Genomic DNA, 17007 nt, shown 5'->3' with positions numbered 1-17007 from the left:
CATGTTAGCCTTTAAAACAAAGGTTTCTCATGTATTCTCAAGAATGGTTTCTTCATGATTTTGCAAGCTAACATGCTAAACTAAGAGGGGGAACACACACCTGATGAAAATCACCATGTTTTCTGCTACGTATAGCAAGTGTTAGCATGCTAACATGCTATACTAAGATGGTGAACATTGTCAACATGTTTATTGTTGTTGTTATGTAAGTGTTGTCATGTTAGCATTGTCATGTTAGCATTATCATTTATGGGTCAATGACGTGATGTAACCCAGTGTCACGTGGTGTAACCACTATTTTTTCATACAAATGTGATTATATACAGGAATGTATGTAATCCACTTTTAGCAACACAACACTTTTACATCATCTGTCACAACTTACTTTGAAAAAATGGTTGTTTTTAGGATATTTCCTGCTCAGTATTGACAACATTTAAATGTAGAAATACTCCAAAAAGTTTTCTTCTCATTTGATGTTTTAAAATGAAGTAATAATTTGTATAAGTCCACTAAAATACACTGTAGGTGGATAAAATATGTAATATTTATCATTCTTTTGTGGTTACACCATTTTACATTTTCAGGAGCATTCAGTCTGACTTTTGGTTTTGAAAAAATGTACATTTTAACAAACCTGATGCTGCTTTTTAAACTATTTTTTAAAGATATGTTTGAATTGCTCATCTTGCCAACAACCCTTATTTGTCACTGACCCTTATATGTAATTTTTCCACAAAGTGGTGGGATAAATGGTTTTGTGGATGTTAGCTTTCTTTAACACGTCACAAAAAATAAAAACAAACAAACTGATAGGATATGTGTTTAAAGAGGTAACTGTCAGACTTAATAAACACCGCCTTCAATTTCAGGCGACAGTCAACAACCACTCTCTCATTCAACCACATTTCCTGTCTGGGGAAAAAGTAAATTGACAAGTGGTTTTTTCAGGCTTCCTCTCTGTCTGAGCGACATTTCGCTCTCAACCAAACAGTCGGTTTGTCTCTGTATCGGTGAACAACCGTTCCGGGGAGAGTGTAGAAATCTGTCGTTGCTGGTTTATGAAGTGGGTTACGATAGATCGGTATGGATAAACAGACAAAGAGCAGGCAGTAGTGTTTCGACCGGAGAGCTCCAAGCGTGGGTTATTTGATTACAGCCGTGGCAGGGAGGTTTTAAAGCTGAGAACTGGTTCTCACAAGCTGATGAGAGCCCCTTGGTAAGCATGAAAGATGTTCGTTCCCACGCTGGTTTGTGCTGCTTGGTTTTAACTTTTAAAGCGATGACTGTACTTTCATACAAACCTCTTAGTCATGGAATTTCTGGAATATTGTGCAATCTAGAGGGGTTCACCTTAGATTGATTAGGTGGTTAATTTGACTGAATCATTGCAAAATGTATTGTAAATACTACTCACTGTATTCACTTCATGTAATTTCACATTTAAGCCTCTGTGGGAACCTCTTCATACAGTTGCTGTCCAATTATTGATTTTTCTCACTCACGCTCGTGTTATGTGTGTTTATCTGATGCAGAGCCGCCGGAGCCCACTGTGGTGACACCCAGAGCACCGTCTGGTTCGCCCGGGAGTCAACCTCCAGCAGCGGACACTTACCCAGACGACGGCGGACACACAACCGACCTGTTCCAGCCTGACTTTGAAGACGATCTGAGCGACATGATGAGTGCCAGACACATGTCCATCAGAGACAGGTGAGGCAGCAGTCATTGATTTTAGGCTGAATTGGACTTGGTAGAATATTCAGGATGTTGTTTTACTGTTTGTGTGACTGTGTGCATCCTCTGATTTAATCTGTATGCAATTCACATCAGCTTGGCTCTTTTTTTGGATCAGTCGGTCAGTAAATAAAGCCAAAGAAATCAAGGCGGAATGAAAAGAAGAGTCACTTTGTCTTGGCTTGAAATGTGGGTTAGATGGGGAAATAAAATGTGATCATGAGGAAGAGACAGAGTGAGTTAGCAGGTTATTTGGGTTCCTTATTTTCAGCCATAACTCCAGATCTTAAATCATAGAGTTGGACATTACCATTCGTACTGAAGCTCTTGATTTGATGCATGAGACTTTGATACATGAGGTTAAAAAAACTAATTTAATAAAATAATTTAATAAGATATGATCAGATACATTTTTAATAAACATCTCTCAGGCAGTCCTGTGTGCTGACAGAAGGGATGACGCATAAACATGAAAGCAAATCAGTCAGTTTTCTGCTTGTTAAACATACTTGTTCATCATTTTTTAATGAAATTTAACTTTGACATTTAACTGTAGCTCAGTATTGGATTCCCCCAACAAACGAAAGGATTACATAAGTCCGGTTATGTCACATTTCATAGCGTGCACACCAGACCATGATCGCATTCTATATTGATTGATGACATCATGGAATTAGGTAGAAATTGGTGTTAAAGGGTGTTTGCTGACGTCTTTGAGCCTCTCTCATTTCCAAAAGGTTTTACTAGATGCAGGATATGTACGGCTGATACAGCTGGCCGCTTCTATTCATTGTCACTTTCATCCTGTTTGTTGGAGTTTTAGTGGAGCCCTCGGGGCAGAACAGGACTTTCCCTCACTGGGTCACAGAGGAGCGGTTGTGAGGGGGTTAGAGGGCGCTGCGAGCACCCCGACCCCTCCCCTATGGGTCTCGTCTGCTGCCCTCTCTCAGACACTAGAGCTCCATAATTGAATCTCTGTTCTTGTCGCCCCATACTTCAATTCGCGGTTTCATAATCCTTCATGTGCTTTATATGTAAGCACAGATTTCTACAACTCCTCATTTAGAAGACTATACTCCCTTTTTAATCCAAAGTATGTCAAATACAGGCCCAGCTGCAGTTAGACTGACATCTACAAGTGATGATTATGTCTAATTGTACTCTGGCTGTCACTAATCTAAGTGTGGCTGCTAAATGACACACTGACTGCCTCCGCTTAGTGTCTGCGATGTTCACCGCAAACACTAGATGAGACTGAAAGGATGCATTGGAACAACACTGCACTTTGTTGGCTTCAGTGTTGTGACAGGTTGTGTTAAAAAGCTCCGGGGAAGCTAGTCTGAGACAGGTTCTAACCTAGCGCTAACCTTGTGCCGAGCATCATTTGTCTTCCTTTCATGCGATGTATCGGAGTGTGATGACAGAGTCCATTTTGCAAAGTGTTTTTTTGCTGAGTAAGCCAAGATTTTACACTTTGGTTTGTGTACAGATTAAAGAAACAAGATCTAATCATTACAGCAGTAAGATTTATAGGTGGTGGTAAGTATATGAGATTTTAATAGAGCTAAGCATGCCACTATCCCCTCGTTCCAGTCTTTTTTCTAATCAACTCCATAATTAATGTACTTGTAAGTGGTTTGGAAAATCCCATCTATCCCTTTTGAGGAAAAAGGGAATAAGCATATTTTCCAAAATATCAAACTTGTCCTTTAATAAGTGACTTTTATGCACACCAAAAATCTTTTATGGGAGTTCTAGAAGTTGATTGTTGGTATAATTAACAACATGTATGATCTTCTAAATGTGGAAACGGCTCATGTTACAACAATGTCATTGTCAGATAAAAGCCACCAATAATATGCCATAGTTAAAATAAGCCTCTTCCTTGCTCTTAACAGTAAAGCTTAACTTTAGTGCCACAGTATTGTAAATGAGGACAAAAACTAAGAATTATTTCCAGATTTATGTTTATTTATCTTTATTTTGAACCTTTTCCCTCCTCTTGCGTCCTCTCTGTCTCCTTAGGGTGGCCTTGTTAAAGAAGAGCGGCGAGCAGGACTGGAGGAACAGGATCAATAAGAAACAGGATGTGGTGAAGGCTGCTGTGGACGAACAGCACGCTGAGCTGTGGGAGGTGGAGCAGAGCTTCAAGAAGAAGGTAACCACCTGACCTGCACACTCAATGCCGACTGAACACATCAACAGGCAAGGCGCACAGACGTCTGCCTGTGGCTCTTACGTCTCTCACGTCATGTATAGTTATATAACTTTGAAGTGTCAAGTCACACCAGCATTTTAAGCCCATCAGACTTGAATGCAGCACTAATACAGAGGAAGCGACATGCCACTGACAGTGTGGCATGTATTTCCTGTATCAGCTTTTGAATTCAGGTTGTTTATTATTCAGAGTTTTCAGGTGTTCTTGATCTTTTCTGTGGCTGACATAACTCTAGAGGGAAATCAGAAGGCAGCCATTATTAATTAGTCAGCTTTGGATATCTCTAAACAGAGAGGTTGTGTAATGTCAGTGTCTGTGTCTTTTGATCTCTTTTGTCTCTTTTCTCTGTTCTGCCTGATAAACATCTGTTGCATGTTTTTGTGCTTGGACTGTATCAAAAGTTTATCTGCTTTTATTCTAGTCACGGCTGTAGAACAAATACTGTAGAATCTGAATCAGTTGCACATTTCTTATGGCGCATACTCTTTTCATTGTATGGAAGTCTGTGGCTGCCAAAATGAAAATGTATTAATACAATTGAAAAGTCATTTTCTATTCCTGTATGCAGGATAATTACATTTAAACATTTAAATCCTGCCATCGTTACTGCCATCGTGACAATGTAATTGAATGTGAAATTGATTTCATTTAAAAATTGGATAGCATACAACCTAACTTTGAAAATTAAATGGAAAATTATATAAAGGAAAATATTGAATTACATCACAATTTTAGCTCATTTCTAATAAAATTAACATTTTTTAATTCCAATTCTTAATGTGCATGACAACTAAGAATGAACATTTAAATTGGATATAACATTTTTTATTATTTATACATTTTGTACATATTGCACACACATTTTGTATGTACACAATTTATATATATATATTTATATATATCATTATTATTATTATTATATTCTCCATCATAAAAAATACCCAGAATCTATGAAGAGGCAAATATTTGTAATTTAGTACTTGTGTACTAACTAATAAACACATTATATCTCCTACTTCACTGTAAAGTCTACTCTCAGTGTATGTGCACTAAAGGCTTCACATTTTGCATACTGTAAATTGCATACTGGACCAAACTACTTGTAACAATCAGACAAAATCACCTTGGATATACATGTCTTAAATTCAGATTTAAGCTGAACGTAGAGAAACTTTCCTTCTTCAGCTGAAGAATGTGAAAGCAAACTGCACATATTTCAAACAACGTGATAAAACATCCAAGTAAAGTTTCAATAAGCAAAACTTCTTCTTTCTTTTTTTAAGTGGAGGGGTGCTTTAAATGATTCCATTTCAATGTTGGCAGCCATAAACTTCCATACATAGCAGCTTTATTTGTCTCTTTCCTATCTGTTGTATATTTCTTATGGTGTTTTCCATTAGAGACAATCAAGATTCGAATACATTAAGCCAAAACTTGAAAACCTAATTCTGCCTGTCTTACAAACACATTGAGATGTAAAGTCTATTTTAGTTCATTACTGCATGTACACAACTGTTTGACCAACTGTCCCGTGACGATAATAACTAACTGTTTGGTGTCATGGAGCCCTGCTGCAACCTTTCTTTCCTCTGAACTGCATGTTACATGTAATCTTTCATTCTTCTGTTTGCCTTTGTCTCTGTTTGCATGCCCCTATCCTTTTAAAAAAAAATAAACCTCATTTCATCCTCTGCATGTGGAGTGTGTCTCTATGTTGGCATCCTGGGTGTGTTATTGAAGGGGATTGGGTGGGACGCTACACATACCTCTCTGTTTAGACGTATTCACAACAGCTACTATCCAGCTGTTTTTGTTTCCAGCTGCTTATCAGAGTTTATTCAGCTCTGCTCTAAAGCTCTGCTTGTACATATTCTCATTTTAGCTTTCAGTTCATTTAAGGTCAGGAAGAGCTTTGTTTTGATATCTCTGATACCATTTAAAATGATCAGATCTGCTGCGCTTGAATTTCCCTTTCTGGTTTATTTTCCACAAAATGCATGATGTTTTAATCAAATCAGGAAAAATAAAAAGGTTTTTTTTTTCTCAAGTTGAAAGGCTGGCTAAGTAGAGGTCAGAGGGAAGGACAGTTGATGTTGTTGGTCTTGTTTTCATCCTCCCATTCATCACTCTGTGGACACAATTCATTCAATTTCCTGTTTTTGATCAAAGAGGAGCAACACTAAAGATCAGGCAGAGACACAACTGAGCAGTGAAGCAAATACCAGCAGCAGAATCACATAAAGACTCCCATTGTTCCACCCAAGGACACTGTTTTTTTGATGAAAGAGCCATTCCTGCTACACCACCCATGCTGTACACTTGATATTTACCCAAAAAAGTATCATCTACTGAGGGAGTCTCAAAAGAAAGGGAAGTTTAGAAATGTCCAAATGGTGTATCGCCTTACAAAAAAAGTCCTTCAAAAAACATGTTCCCTCTCTCCTGCGGCCACTTGTATGCAGGATGATGAAGAACTGATGATGATCGATGACTTTGCTGTGTCCGACCAGCTATGGGTAAGGCCGGTATGTGAGGTCGGAAATCCCACACGCACAGCGGTGGTATTTATCAAGTGCATTCAAATTGGATTAGCGATCTAAATTGTACATCCTTAACGGCGTTTCCTGGCTGCTACGGTAACAAGCTCTCTTGATAAATCCACCCTGTTAATGTGTGTGTGTGTGATGTGTTGGTATTGGTGGTGGTACTGTGTTATTTGTGTGGATTTTACAATCATGGTGATGGTATACTGAAAATCTCACAAGCTCTTGAGTGTGTGTTTTTTTAAGTTTTGACCTTTTGATTGTGAATTTTAACCTTTTTATTCTTCTCTAATTAACAAGACTTTGCTTGAGAGATTTATTGGTGATGTGATAAGTCATTGAAAGTTGAAGTGGGGTTAATATCCTCATCCCAGTTCTGACATCTGAAAGCACAGAACTGTAGTTGATCCATGACATTTGGCACACCTCTCTCTACTCTGCTTCCTTTTTCCTCTCCATCTCCAGCTGTTCAGGGCCATAGCTACTATTAAGGACACTTGGGTCATGTCCTTTGTAATATTCCTGGAAATGTCAGGGTAGGATCACATTACATTTTATCATCTTGGCAAAAATCTAAATAGATTAAAGCTGCGCTAATTGATATTTCATATGAAAAATGGCTCAAATGATGATGTGTAATGTGAAGTTGGCAGCTCGTAGCGGAAATACCCATTGAATTAGCACTTGACTCCACATTTCCTCTGTGATAAACCCTCTGTACGCTACCTGGACAACACCAAACAAACAGATGAAGTAAAGCCACACAGCTAGTGGACATACTGGAGCCAGAGATTCTCCTCAGGAGTTGGTTCAGACCAAAAGAGCTTAAAGGAGAACACATTTTGGACTTGCATTTGTCATGTGGCCAGAAACATGACTCCAAACGAATGCTAATGTTGCTCTGCATCTGCTGGATGTGTAAATAGGCTGTTGTTTGCTCAATTCACAACTTAATTGCGAATGTGTTACAGCATGTCAGTGTTTTGCTGCCTCTAGATGGCAGGAAGAAAAAAATCACACTGGTTTAACGTTTAAGTTTTTAAAGAATTATCAAAATAAAAGCAGCAGGAGATGACATTTAGTTCCTTGCATGAGTAAAAGCTTCAAAAACACTGGATACTACGCTTCCCATAATGCAACTCCATAGCATATTGCATTAGAACCCTCTGGCCCCACACCTCCACTTTTCTACGGAGGCTAGTGGATGACTAGTAAACTGATCTTCATGTGTCAAACAGGTGAAGTGACCTTTTTAAAAGTGCTGAGTCTTGTTTGTTTTGGGGGTTCCTCAGTTATTTCAAAAAATCCAGGCTGTGGCCCTGCAGCTGCTCTACACTTGCTCATGTCCTCTGTTTCTTCTGCCTGTGGCCATGCCTCTATAGGAGCCAGTCTTTGCCTCTACCTTCTCCCCTCCTCCTGAAACTCCTTTCCGTACTCCTTCCCCTGATGAGTCAGCTAGCCAGGTAGGAAGTTGCATCACATCTTGGTGCCTGCACTGCTTGCCCTTTGCCCACCTACACACAAATGACAAACCCCATTTTTTAAAAAGATATACAGGTTACAGATGGAGGCTGTCGAAAATGCTCTGTATCCATGTCAGGTGTTTCAAGTCAAGTATTTCTAAGCTGCCGAAACACTTACAGTATGGCAACAGTGGTTCTGCTTCTATATTGGTCACATTGTCACTGCCAGCCTGGCAGCCGCTGCAGCTTCTATCTCATCTAGAGTTTTCTGCCGTCTCATCATTCCATTTTCATCTCTCTTTCCCTTCAACCTGTCTTACTTTTCCCTCCCCACCCCCCTTGTCCTCTCCCTCCTCCGTCTGGTTGTGAAGGCCACCAGATCTCCCAGACCCATGCAGGTGGATGAGAGACACCCCTGGAGACGGAAGGTGACCCTTTCAATAACTGTGTACAGCGCTCTCTCTGGCAAACTCCCACACAGCCCTCCCCCCAGCCATGTCTCACCCCGTGGCAGCTTTTTGCACACTTTACAGCTATATTGCACTTCCGAAATGAGTCACAATAGAGTTGTCGTTGTCTGCTGCTGCTCTTTTTCTTTTGGCTTCACTTCGTTATAACTAACATTTCTGAAGTCATGTGTGCGCCCACAGTCCGTCCGTTTTACCCGGGATGTCAGTAAAGGGTGTGTTTTTCAATGTGAGGCAGGGATTAATGTGCTTCGTGTGCATTAGTTTACCCCCCCCACTGGTGTCCTTGTTTTGCTTTGCTACTTTGTCTATTTGTGAATGTGTCCCGCTGTTAGAGGAAAAGTCCACTTTAAACACTTAAAAATAGCTGCTCGCAATGTAACAAGCAATCCTAGTTCTAATTAGTGAGGTGTGGGTGAAGCATTTTTTCTTTTTCCTGTGTTTAATTGGTCGAATATTTCCACAACAGAAACTTATACTCAAGCTCAAAATTCAAGAGTCTTGTAGAGAGAAATGAATACCACAAAAAACAAATAGACAAGTTTCTGTATGTGTTTTTGTGCTTGCTGCCCAGGTCACTTCAAGAAGATTGTAAATTAAATTACACGCTTACTCACAAAGTAATTCCTGGAATGCATCAAATACCACAAACTGGTGATATATTACCCTGGACAAGTTCCCTAAAGTGGATTATTCCTTTAACACTGAGTCCAAAGGAGGTATTCAGACTGACTGACATAACTTCTCTGTCCTCTCTCCTGTTTTTTTTTTTTTTCCAGAGGATCGCTGATGCTGAGATGGAGTGTCAGCAGGCCGAGTCTCACATGTCCATCCAGGAGAGGAAACAGCAGATAGTGGCCCAGGAGGAGGCCTGGAAGAGTAAAGGCCACGGAGCCGCCAACGACTCCACCCAGTTCACCGTGGCTGCGCGCATGGTGAAGAAAGGTCAGGGGACAGCACTCACACACACACACACACACACAAACACACTCTCTACACTTCATTTTCTCCATCCAGCAAGAGTTTAGTCCTTACTTCAGTCTCAGCTCTCTGCCCCGAATCCTCCAAAGCCTCTTTCTCAATGAGCAGCTGGGGGAAAATGACTCTGCTTTTCCCTCCATCAGCTCCAGACACGTTGGACCAGAGTAGCAGCTCCGAGGTCTCTGCTCAGGCAGAAAATGATTTAATGGTTGCTGTTTTTCCTCTATTAGCTGGTCCAGAGGGGGCGGCTGATGGAGGGTTTCCTTTTGTGTTTTGGGGAAGGCGGTGAGTTGGGTCAGATTATAGCTAATGGATGGTGTCATGGGAAGGATTAGCATCCCTTAACCAGCTTCACAGATGTCTTAGACAGTGCGTCTGTAGCCTTTGAGGTTAGTGTTGATGGTAATAGTTCCACTGATTGTTTACTGCATCTTAGATATAAAATTGCAACATAAGGAGACCCTGACTGCTGTGGAAGCGCTATAAGTGAGCTAGATAAACACCCACACCTGTTGTTTTCTATGTGAACTCACACGATGATATCAAGACACACCACTGGAGGAAACACTGGAAACACTTTATTACACAGATCCTTTAATTCTGTATGAATTTGCTGGAAATGTTCTAAGTTATTTGCAAGTATTTAACAGTTATTTTTTATGATAGTACAGAGGTGCTGCAATTTGGTACATATTATAAGAAATAAATGAAAAAAAGTGTTAAATTGGTTTTGTGGGACAACTACATATTAGCATATTAGGGTGTTTCTTCAAAGCTCTATAATGAGAACATTTCCCATAGACTACTGGACCAAGTGCTGAATGTGTATTATAGAAGAGATACTTTTTTTTATTTTTTTACAATTTTACTCTTTCTTACCATTTTTTACCAAATTGCACCACCCTCTCTGTAAAATGTCCCAAATATGAACCATAAAATACTGACAAAAGTTCCAAACAATTAGTAAAATAAAACATTTTCTCACACTTGCTCTCTGGATTGGCACACTTACTAATGTTCCATCAAGTACTTAATCTGTTTGTATGAGCTTAGTAAATCTAATGACAGTAAATGACCTGTTCAGTGGTGTAAATATCCTGTTGTACTCATCTAAACCAATGAAATGAAACTGGAGACCTGATAATGACCTATCTGGATATCTCACATACTGTTAATCTTTTCTGTGTTCATGCACCAGGTTTGGCTTCCCCCACTGCCCTACAGTCTCCAGTTCTGTCCAAACCTAAAACCAGCTGCCCTGCCATCTCCAAACCACATGAAGGTAAAGTTCTGTCCTGCTGTCTCGTTCCTTTACTCTATTTTACACTCTCTATACACGCTTGTATCCTCTGGTTACCTGTTATGTCACCCTGCTATCATGTGGAGCAGTTCATTTCAGTTCAAAGCAGTAGTATTGAAGACTGGAGGGCTCAGCAGCTGCTTTAATCTGATTTAGACTTTAATGACAGTGGTGTACCAGCCATCGGGCATACTGGGACAAATCCTGGCTACTGCTCCGCTGCATCGGTGGGCCAGTGGACTGTCAAATAGTCCATAAAGTTTTTTATCGGCTCCGTCTGTCTCTTTACTGGCCCTCTCTTGTGTGCCTGGCATTCTGGGTGCACATGAGAGCGTGCTTGCGTGTGAGTGTGTGTGTGTGTGTGTGTGTTTTCCAGGACTGGGCTCACGGCCGGTACCAACGAATAAGTCCAGGGCTGGATTTCTTTCCCAGCACACCCCTCTGCTTAACGACATGACTTTTTCTTACGTCCTTAACTAACACCAGACTCTCTAAAACCAACTGCGCATACACTTAAATAACGGAAATTAGCTTAGAATTGAATTGGATTCTAATATAAGTTCTGATTCTGAGTCACTGAGCTGAAGGTTGGTGCTTTTGGGCTGTGTGTAACTGATTGTCTTTACTTCTCTTTCAAAAGACATGGAGGAGATGTCTGATATCGAAGGTGTATTTCCCTTCTTTCTTTTCGGTGTTGCACTCTGTAATGTTCATCATCATCAAAAAACCAAAAACATCATGAACACTGATGTGTCTGATGTTGCTGTGATTCTTCTATTAGGTCACGAAAGCCTAATAGAATATATAAACCATGGGATAGTGTTTACTTGGATGCATATGCATGAGTCCAAAAAAAACCAGAAGAATTCATCTTTAGTGGCTGTTAACTGTTGAATGCTTGTGACTGACAGCTGTGGTCATGAATAAATATCTTCATGTTCGTGCGGTTGTTCAAAGTCAACAACAACAGCATCAGTGGCGACGTGTGTGTGTGTGTATCTTTATGTATGTGTGACTCTGAACAACAGAACCTCCGACTGCCTGCCTGCCTGCCCAGAGATGGGACCTGTGCTAAAATCAAACACAGTGTAAATTTATGGCTCTAACAGGTGTGTATGTGTGTGTGTGTGTGTGTGTGTGTGTGTGTGTGTAGAGATCAAGGCCGTACCAGATCTGAACTTGGAGTCAGACATGAAGCTGGATAAACTGGAGTCATTCCTGGGCAAGCTCAACAGTAAAGGTCAGTCCTGTTCGGCACGCTGTCTGCAAGTTCACCATACTGGAGCTTGGCACCATAGCCGCTCACTGGGTACAGAATCAGCCCTTTAACACACAAGGAAATTAGTTCCATCTCTTTCTGAACTGATGTATTTTACTTGTATTATATTCTCTAATTCATGTCAATTTTCTTTAAAAGTAAATACCGTGTTACATGCATTCAGTATTTTCTACTTATCTCTGTTCTGATCCTTAAAGCTGCACTAATCTGTAATTTTACATAGCAATTATGAATGTAATGTGAAGCAGCATTAGCTGTAATCAGCATTTTAGTGTCTTTCAGCACGGTTTTCTTCAAACATATATGACATAAATCTCTGCACACCTGAGTAGCAGCAGTAGGAGGGGAAAGTGCAATCGTACAATGAAAGATGAAAAAAGCTCCCACACACTGACTCACTCACTGCTGTATGTTTATTGAGTCGCAACGTTTCAGTCTATCCGACTTTAATCAGGCATATCATTGGCAGCATCACAACACTTCCATATATATATATACATACAAAGGACCTGCCTCAGTCATCCAATGGGAGGACTGGAGAGAGTCATCTGACTGATAGAGGAGCTCCTTGGGCTAATGCAAAGTGTGTGTGTGTCACCTGTCAGACAATAATCACAATGCAAAGCTTAAAGAAAGTCCGATAGACGGCAACATTGTGACTCAATAAACATATAGCAGTGAGCCAGACAGTGTGTGGGAGCTTTTTTTTTCATTTTTCATTTTACGAGCTCACTGTTTTCATTTTACGACTTACAGCATACTGTTTTTGATTGACCCTCATTGCTCTCATTAACTTGTTTCCAGACAGAGCAGGCAGCTGTTGTAGTGGGGAAAAAACAATAAAAACACTGTATGCTATGTGCCCAGCATGGCAAAGTTTGCAAGAGGTGAACCTGTCAGAACATTTGGAAGCTAAAAAAATCAGATATTTCCTTCAGGAGTTGGTGGAGATACAAACAGAACTAAAAGGAGAGCGCATTTTTAACTAAAGCTCGTCTCCAAATGAACAAGCAGGTCTTACTGCTCTTGATTCAGTATATGAGCTTGAACTCAAATGTGTTTTAGATTGTGTCTGATCCTGTCTTGTCCCTCCACAGTTTCTGGACTGCCAGAATCTACCATCACAGTGACAGAGAAGAAGGTAAAGGAAGTGATGAGCCTCGAAGATGAAACCTTTTCCAAGTTCTACCGCCAAGTGGAGGACCTGCCCACCATCACCAACAAGGTGGAGATAGACGACAACTTTGACGCCATCTTCGGCACTCAGGGGGCAAAGTAAGTGCTCCCTACCTGAGGTTTTTTTTAAAGCAACAACCCTGATTGAGTCATGATTGTGCAATCTATATAACCCATCACCTGTGGCCTCCCCTCAGGCTAACGTCAGAGATGGTGCAGCATAAGCGAGCGGTGCGTCCGACGCGTAACGTCCAGGCGTCCAGGAACCCTCTGAAGATGCTGGCTGCCAGAGAGGACATCAGACACGAGTACACAGAGCAGAGGCTCAACATCGGCCTGCTGGAGAGCAAGAGGATGAAGGCAGAGAAGAGTGAGTGAGGATGGATGAGGAGGTGGAGAGTGTGTGAGACCAAAACACTTAGGGACACAACACGTTTGCCTGCTTTTTAGACTAGGACATTCTGAATACAACTCCTGTTGGGAGTTGTTATTATTAAACCTTACATGTGAAACCTGTAATGCATTTAAGCTCTTGAATTTGGACCAATTTGCTTCCAATCTGGCCAGTCACATGGAAACATTTTACACATTTTCAATAGGCTGCTGTACATGTTTGTTTGTCACCTTCATGCTGTGTTATGAGAAGTTGCTGACCGTGTAAAAGTGCATGCGCCTCTATGGATGTGACCCTGCAGTGCAATGCAGTGACAAACATCTCCAGCGTCTTGTGACCGCATAATTAGAATCATTGTAATAACTGAGCGCAATAAATTTCAGTCTTGGCGATACTGGCATAAAAATGTATTCTGTGAATTAACCCACATGAGCTACTTTGGGACTATACCTGACCTACTTCTGGCACTACAGTCAGTTTCCTGGCTTTGTACAGAGCAGTCGTCAAAATCCCTGCATTGTTTTGAAGCTGCACGTAGTCTGCAGCTTGTTTTGAGAGTGACATCAGAGAAGCCACAGAGTCAAAGTTACTTGTCTGACTTCCTGCCGTGTGTCATCTGACAGCAATAAAAACCACTTAAACTATCTCTGCGGTGTTCTATATTTGTTGCAGTAATATAGACCTTTAGAGTCGGCACTTGTCTGGCTTGTCGTCGCCTTACTTATCTGGCTATAGGACTTAAATTAAATGAATGGGTGTGTGTTACAGTACTGTATGCCTTCTTCTTTCTGTCTCACGTCTCTCCTCTCTCTCTCTCTCTCTCTCTCTGTGCTCTGTCCTGTTCACTGCAGTGAATAAGAACTCTGGTTTCTCTGAGGTGGCTCTGGCCGGTCTGGCCAGCAAAGAGAACTTCAGCAACGTCAACCTACGTAGCGTCAACATCTCGGAGCACATGTCCAACAACAGCGCCGTGCCTTACAAGAAACTCATGCTCTTGCAGGTCAAAGGTCAGTTGAGTCGACAGGGCCGCTCCGACTGTACACAAACACACGTGCACCTGTCCCTTTCCTTTCATGTTCACCGAGGACTCGACCTGTCTTTTCTCTTGCATACAGTCCATCCAGGGTTCCTGCTTTAGTTTTTAGATAGTGAGTCAGGATTCCATTTATTTCCTCTATAATGTCCACTCACTGTCCTGGGCATGAACAGTGACATTTCAGAGGTGTTTTTGGCTGATATTTCAACCAGCTCTTTGTGATGGAGCCTTTTTGCATGCTAATATCAGGATTTTGAAGAGATAGATGTCCTTCGTTTTTTTTTATATTTCCAAAATATTCTTAGTTTATTGCTCAGAAAATATAAAACATAAAAACTCAGCTCAGATTGACCCAAATAAAGGTTTTGCTGTTCAAATGGCTCCTGACAGATAGATATTAAAGATCACAACACACAAGTTTATATCTGTTGTAATACCAACAGTTTCAGAGATTTACTGTAAATCAACAATGATGTCAGAAGAATTTCACAAAAATAAGAGAAATAAAAAGTTCAACTGGTGCTTGAAATTCAGGTAAAAAAAGAAAAAGACAATTGGGGCTTATGAACATGTTTCCTCAATCAGTGTCTTAATAAGATGGCGGATGGTGCTTTATGAACACACTGTTTTCTGCCATTTGAACAGTATTGGTTTTTATCTTATGAGAGATTTAGGTAGTTTCTTAACTACCTAATTTGTTTGTCATGATTCATGTGAAATAGCTACTGTAACACTGTGCAATTCCCCTTTGGCATTAATAAAACACTCTGTCTCCAGTAGATAGTATAACTGTATATGTCTAATCATTAGGACCAGAGGTTTAAAAATCTAACAAAAACATTGAAGGCACTGCAACAGTAGTTAACAATAAATCCAGACTCATTCAGACTTTTAACACCGTCTTTACAAGACAACAAGTCAATGGGCCCAATAAAAAGAACAGCTGCTGTGCTAAAAAAAGAGATTTCATTATCTAAGCAGGTTTGAAGCTGGCCCAGTACGTCACTGCATAAAACATATTGAATTATTTTTAGAAGTGGTTGTAGTGTAAAAAGAAATGTAATTTATCCTGTGTTATACCTGTACTTCAGCCATGTTTTGGGATGAGAGAGCATTCACTTCTTCTCACTTTCTTCTTTCAAAATTTCTTTTTTCGACCCTCCAGTTGGGAACCACTGGTTTAGACAGCAGCAGGGACTCCAGCCAGATGTCAGACAGGCACCTTACAAAACCTCTGTCTACTCTATTCTAATCATTTAGACCATCATGTTTGTTTTGTTTGACATACAATCTTCCAGTCATCTTCAGCAGCAGATACAATGAGTGGTTCAGCAGGTTGTAAAAACAAGTAGCCTCTGTTTTACACAAAGCTTCGGAGGATGCTGCTTTGGTGTTGTCCTTTCCAGAGGATATCTAAAACGGGAGACGGTCTATTTTGGTGTCTTTGCACCTCCTCCACATGTCTGTTGGTGACAGCTGTGACTCTAAATCATTCTCCCCAGGTCACCTCACGCTATCCTGGGCTGATCCTCTCCTCCACACCCCACTGTGTGTAATCCAGACCAAATCCACTAAACCGGGGGTACGGCTCCGTCTGGAGGTTAACTGTTCCAACCTGGCAGTGTTGAGAATGTTAGGAAAAGCTTCTACTGGTTTCTGTTCAGATTACCTGAAGAACCAATGAGATCCTGATCCACCAAGGCCACTGGAGCTTGTTTTTAGACAAATGTATGATAATTGCTAGCTCCATTCAGCTGGAAACAAAGATGATGGTACTTGATAGGGGCGATGCATGTACATAAATGTCCAGGGTCAAATGGTGATGCTGGCTCATTATTACCACCCACACCCCAAGCATTATAATCCAGGCATGTTGATAGCGATAATCGGAGCTGTCAATGATAAACCACCTGTCTGTGTGTTTGTGTGCTACACCAGGCCGTCGCCACGTCCAGACCAGGCTGGTGGAACCCAGAGCATCCTCCCTGAACAGCGGCGACTGTTTCCTGCTCATCACTCCTCACTTCTGTTTCATCTGGACCGGAGAGTTCGCCAACGTCATCGAGAAGAACAAGGTGAGTGGTTTTTTTAAGAGTAAAGGCGCCGTCACGCGGGGCAGGCTTCACGTGCAGGATGTAAACACACAGCGTTCGGGAGGAAGCGACGGTGGCACGGGACAGGAAGGAGTGCGTGAGGACGGAGAGGAAAGGAGTGCGTGTGTCTGTGTAGGGGTTGTTACAGGAAACTGACACGAAACAAAGCTATTGTTCAAAGCCCAGACTGATCTGATGACCTTTGATTGGCCGAACAGAGCGCTGACCTCAATCTGACAGAGAGGAAAACTCTGAGCTATGACCCACATTACTTATGAAGGCTTGTTTGTACAGCTCATTATAAAGTTTTTCCCTTAGTT

The 17007-nt window shown here is 41.1% G+C and overlaps 1 protein-coding gene across 2 annotated transcripts in view; it reads left to right on the top strand.

Annotated features, from left to right (window-relative positions):
• Positions 1-17007, top strand: part of svila (supervillin a) — a 41585-nt gene that overhangs the window by 16489 nt on the left and 8089 nt on the right. Inside the window, exons 9-18 of one of the 2 annotated variants that reach the window (XM_062441119.1) lie at positions 1536-1713; positions 3763-3895; positions 8333-8389; positions 9208-9373; positions 10608-10691; positions 11863-11949; positions 13086-13263; positions 13362-13534; positions 14410-14565; positions 16533-16669. In XM_062441119.1, the coding sequence (XP_062297103.1) occupies positions 1536-1713; positions 3763-3895; positions 8333-8389; positions 9208-9373; positions 10608-10691; positions 11863-11949; positions 13086-13263; positions 13362-13534; positions 14410-14565; positions 16533-16669 (1349 nt within the window). The remainder of the gene's footprint in view (positions 1-1535; positions 1714-3762; positions 3896-8332; positions 8390-9207; positions 9374-10607; positions 10692-11862; positions 11950-13085; positions 13264-13361; positions 13535-14409; positions 14566-16532; positions 16670-17007) is intronic. The other variant, XM_062441118.1, reaches the window with a different exon arrangement.

The sequence above is a fragment of the Scomber scombrus genome, chromosome 20 (genome assembly GCF_963691925.1).
Source record: "Scomber scombrus chromosome 20, fScoSco1.1, whole genome shotgun sequence".
Taxonomy (NCBI): Eukaryota; Metazoa; Chordata; class Actinopteri; order Scombriformes; family Scombridae; genus Scomber; species Scomber scombrus.
This window is presented reverse-complemented; position numbering and strand designations above follow the sequence as displayed.